At 33.6% G+C, this 4,392-nt stretch overlaps 1 protein-coding gene across 1 annotated transcript; it reads right to left on the reverse strand.

The window, feature by feature from the left end:
- Positions 1-1,456: 1,456 nt before the first annotated feature.
- On the reverse strand, positions 1,457-3,062 carry LOC107859317 (phospholipase A1-II 1). The gene is made up of 2 exons (XM_016704290.2): positions 2,282-3,062; positions 1,457-2,191 (listed from the first exon to the last, which is right to left on the reverse strand). Exons 1-2 carry the CDS (start codon positions 2,921-2,923, stop codon positions 1,565-1,567), a joined length of 1,269 nt encoding a protein of 422 aa, XP_016559776.2. The 5' UTR covers positions 2,924-3,062; the 3' UTR covers positions 1,457-1,564.
- Between the last annotated feature and the right edge of the window lie 1,330 nt (positions 3,063-4,392).

Consider the following 4,392-nt stretch of genomic DNA (forward strand, 5'->3'; position numbering starts at 1 on the left):
TAGAAAATGGACTTCTCAAAGTTGCACAATATCTAGTAAAAAGAAGAAAAATAGATTCTTTTTCTACTGTTTGGAAGAACAATAAAATATTCTTCAACCAGTAATTTAGTTGCTAGAAAAATCATAGAAGACTGTCAAATAAACAGATAATAAGCTTGCAACATGCTTGAGAAATCACTGGTTATTAGAATTTACTTTGCGCATGGTACATACATCAGGACATATTAAACCATTTCAGTGAAAAAGAAAAATAGGTGGTCTATTTGAAATGCATGAGAATATAGCCATTATCTGAGGATTTAGGAGTTTTGGCATCGCCAATTCTTTAGAATGAATCTGTCCTTTAATTTGGCTTCAACTTTCATCTATGTCTTCCTATTTTGAATGTATATAAGTAGACACTTAAACTTGTATAAAGTTGAACAAAAAGACACATGCGTCCTATGTGACATTCTACGTGGCCAATTCATGTCTCACATTGCATCCTACGTGTATTATACCGCATATGACGGACGTGTCTACTCGTTCAACTTTATACAGGTTTAAGTGTATACTAATGCACATCGAAAATTGAAGGTCATAGATGTGAACTGATGTCAAGTTAAAGGACGTGGTTATGTATTATGCCTAATTTCTATTAGGTGAGTGTTCAAAATCAACTTTGTTATATGTGAAAAATGTTAAAATAAGAAACAGTGCAAACAAAAACATAAAAGAGATGTATAAAACACCCAAAAAAAGAGTAAGCCAGTACACTTATCTTGAAATTATAGAGAATAGAGAAAACACTAGCAATAACTAACTAGAGCATAGAGTGACCACCACTCCTCTGGTTTCCCCATGACATCGATTCTCTTCCAATTGCCCAAACACTAATAACGCCTTTGAATTTTAGCAAGTATGTGATAGTCTAGTAATTTTAAGTCTTACATTGATTCTCGAGAAACTAGCGGCCAAATAATATCAAGAGCGTAGAAAATAAATTGTGTCATGCCAATGATATGTATGACCATTCCAACTTGAGCTGAAATGATCAGAACGGTGAATTACCAATTAAACTCTGAAGTTGAAATACCCAAATCAACCCATTCGATTGGGCAATGGCTTTGGTGTCAGTCCCCACACAGAAAATATTTTGGTTGCTAACAAACTGGCTAGCCATCTGAATTACTACTAATTTTCTAATGCATTATATATTTTCAAGCAAGTTCCTGTCACCATCTTATAGTAGTACAAAATTTTAAAAGATGATCCTAATTAATGCACACAAATCCATTTAAGTCAGCACTGAAGGAAGAAGGACAAGTACATCTGAATGAATTCAAAGCATCCACTTTACTGAAAATAGATGAAAAGAGATAAAAGGCTTGCGTGACCCACTGCTCTGGTATGAACATCAAATTAAATAAAACAGATTTGCTATGATTCATTTAAGCACTCAATCCCTTTTAATCTGAACAAATATGATAAAACCCGTGTAGTAAAAGACTATCGTACTCGCTTATTACTGGCACTTGATGAATACATGAAGTTTTACAATAAAACCCAGAGATTAGATAACAAATCACAATCTATGGTAAGAAATAAGTGTCGCATCCTCATGATCCATGAGAATCCAAGACCCGTCTTCTTGTTGAACCATTCCTTTATTCTTCTCGATCCACCATGACACCGGCACACCATATTCATCCTTCAACACATCGGCTGCCTTATTCATAAGAGCAATATCCCGAACTATTGCCAACTTGAACTCTCCTTCTGGTCCATGTGTTCCAGCAATTCCGTGCAAATAAACCTCCAGAATATGACTATTTATGCATTTCTTCAAGTACTTTGACTTTGTTGTCTCCATTAACAGTTCAAATCCAACATCTTCATACACTCTCCAGTCATTTTCAGAACCGTCTACGACTCCACGCTCTGGTAATTTCGGAACAGGATCAGACGCATTGCTAATGCGTAAGATTTGAAGGGTTTTCAGTTTGCCATAAGCTTTCTTGAAATTCTTTTCTCCGACTCGTGGGCAAGCAAACACAAATGCAGTCACTGGAAACTCCTTATTGATCTGGTTCACAACTATGTCAATCGCGCATAGTGTGGATAATGATGAACCCAAACTATGGCCCGTAACAGTGATGCTCACTTCCTCCTCCTTGTATTGATCCAACAACCTTTTAACTTCTTCAAGGACCTGTTTTAATGTACAAATACAAAAGAGAATTTTAATGAGTAAACCCCTAGAAAATTGCTTTAAAATATAGAAAGAAAAATGGTGTACTACCTGATCTCTAGCACTGGTTGTTCGATTGAAATCCGAAGCCTCGTTAAGAGAAGTATAAATTGAATAAAAACCTTTGTGTACTAGAATGTTATTCGTATTTTCTCCAAAGATTTCTGTTGGTTGGACCAATGAATTTTCAAAATCATCATTCCATTCTGAGACCATCACGGTCCCTCTCCAAGCAATTAAAATATCTCTCCTGCCTAATGCAATTTTACCCTCATCAGCGGCAACAGCAACATATCCAATCCAGTTTGATTGTTTCACCTTCTCAGTTTCACTTGGTACATGTGAAGCTGCATATACATATTTAGTGATTTCATATTTGTAGGGGTTGTGTTTGTCGAGCCCCACTCTTGTGAAGAGGTTCTTTTTGGAGTATCGACTTGTTCCTCTGTATTTAGAAGCTTCCTCATTGTTGAATGAGTCGTAGATGGCTTGACACATTTGGCCATAGTGAATGAGGTATAGTCGAAGATCGTAATCCAAAGGGTCAAGTAAGTCTTCCCAGTTAGTCTTACCACTCAAAATCTCCCATCTTTCTGCTATGCTGTTGTCTCTGTTTTCGATTCCTTTTTTCCTTTTGAGGAAGCTCTTGATTTTTCCAATTAGAATCTCCCATCCTTTATTCATGCATGCCATCTTTCTCCTCAATTCTGAGATTTCTTATGATAGTGTTGGGATGGGAGAAATAATATTATACTCAAGAAATACGACCGGAGGCAATGTAAATCTTGAGTTCTGACACGATTACCAAGAAGGACTATTTTCATGCCTACCCCAGCATACAACTTATATAATACTTGCATAAAGTTGATTGATTACTTAATTGCAATATTTCAAAGAAGTAATCAAAGGACTCTGGTTTAAGCTTTTCTTGAATACTTGCATAAAGTTTACTGATTTTTACGTAACAAAAAATGATTTAATATTCTCATATATTCTGATACATCTATATCTATATCTATAATATCTTAGAAATAGTATTTCAACTTTTTATCCTTCATTAAAATTCTTTTCTTCAGACAAAATCGTCTTTTCACATTCTTTTTCTAATTATTTTAATAATATTAAATTAAAAAATTCAAATAACCTTTTCTCAAAAAAAATAAAAATCCTTTCCACCATCTACAAAAACTCATCATTCCTACTTAAAAAAGGAGACCTCAAACCAAAAAAAAGTAACCGTGTTTTCACATTTTTTTTATACTTATTTTAGTAATATTAAATTATAAAAATCAAATAACTTTTTCTTAAAAAATAGAAATCCTTTCCACCATCTACAAAAATTATCATTCCTACTTAAAAAAGAATACCCCAAACCAAAAAAATAACCGTGTTCTGTCCAAAAAAAGTTCCAAAAATATCACGTCAAAACAATTAATAAAACTATCCAAAAATATATGGGTTTTGGGTAACCTTTTCCATACAAAATAGAATTGGAAATATTCCATAAAACAATTTCTAACCCATGTAAAATAGGCTTCAACATACCTTTGATCGGCTTCTATAAAAGCCACGATTTCATTTTTTTAATCATGCTCACCATACTTTCTGTTCATTGACAATTTCTCACTTTTCATTCTTCTCCAGGTTTTCTTCGCCACTCCCTTTTGCTTATGTCATAATATTCTACTGTTTTTTTTCTTCGTATTATTGATTATTGATTGTTTCTTGCTCATTCATAATAAAAACACACTATTAATTGTTATGCCAGCAATTTAGCTTATATTCTTAATACATACTTGAATTTATGTTCTTAATTGATTTAATTTGTGTTCTTTATTGAAACTATAAGTAACTGCGTTCTTCTGCGATTAAATACACACGTTCTTCCTCGATTAAATATACAAAAATGACTCACGTATTCAAGTACACTTATGTACTCAACTCCTCAATCTTACTTCACTCTAAATCATGTATTAATGCTATTCTAACTCCTTTTCTTAGGCTGCTATTATAATGGACTCAATTACTGAAGTTGTTGCAATTAGTGCTTTGAAGTCATCCGATCACATGTCTATAATAAAAGTCTTGGTCATAGGGTGTGGTCCAACAAAAGAATTTAATTAAACAACAATAGGTACTCGAAAGCTTCTAAAGTTAGTTGA

The sequence above is a fragment of the Capsicum annuum genome, chromosome 2 (genome assembly GCF_002878395.1).
Source record: "Capsicum annuum cultivar UCD-10X-F1 chromosome 2, UCD10Xv1.1, whole genome shotgun sequence".
In the NCBI taxonomy this organism is placed as follows: Eukaryota; Viridiplantae; Streptophyta; class Magnoliopsida; order Solanales; family Solanaceae; genus Capsicum; species Capsicum annuum.

Bases quoted from the DNA above. Each gene is read 5' to 3' on its own strand.
- LOC107859317 (XM_016704290.2), bottom strand. From the start codon at position 2,923: ATGGCATGCATGAATAAAGGATGGGAGATTCTAATTGGAAAAATCAAG. The intron at 2,192-2,281 runs GTAGTACACCAT...ACATTAAAACAG, and splicing joins CAACCAGTGCTAGAGATCAG to GTCCTTGAAGAAGTTAAAAG.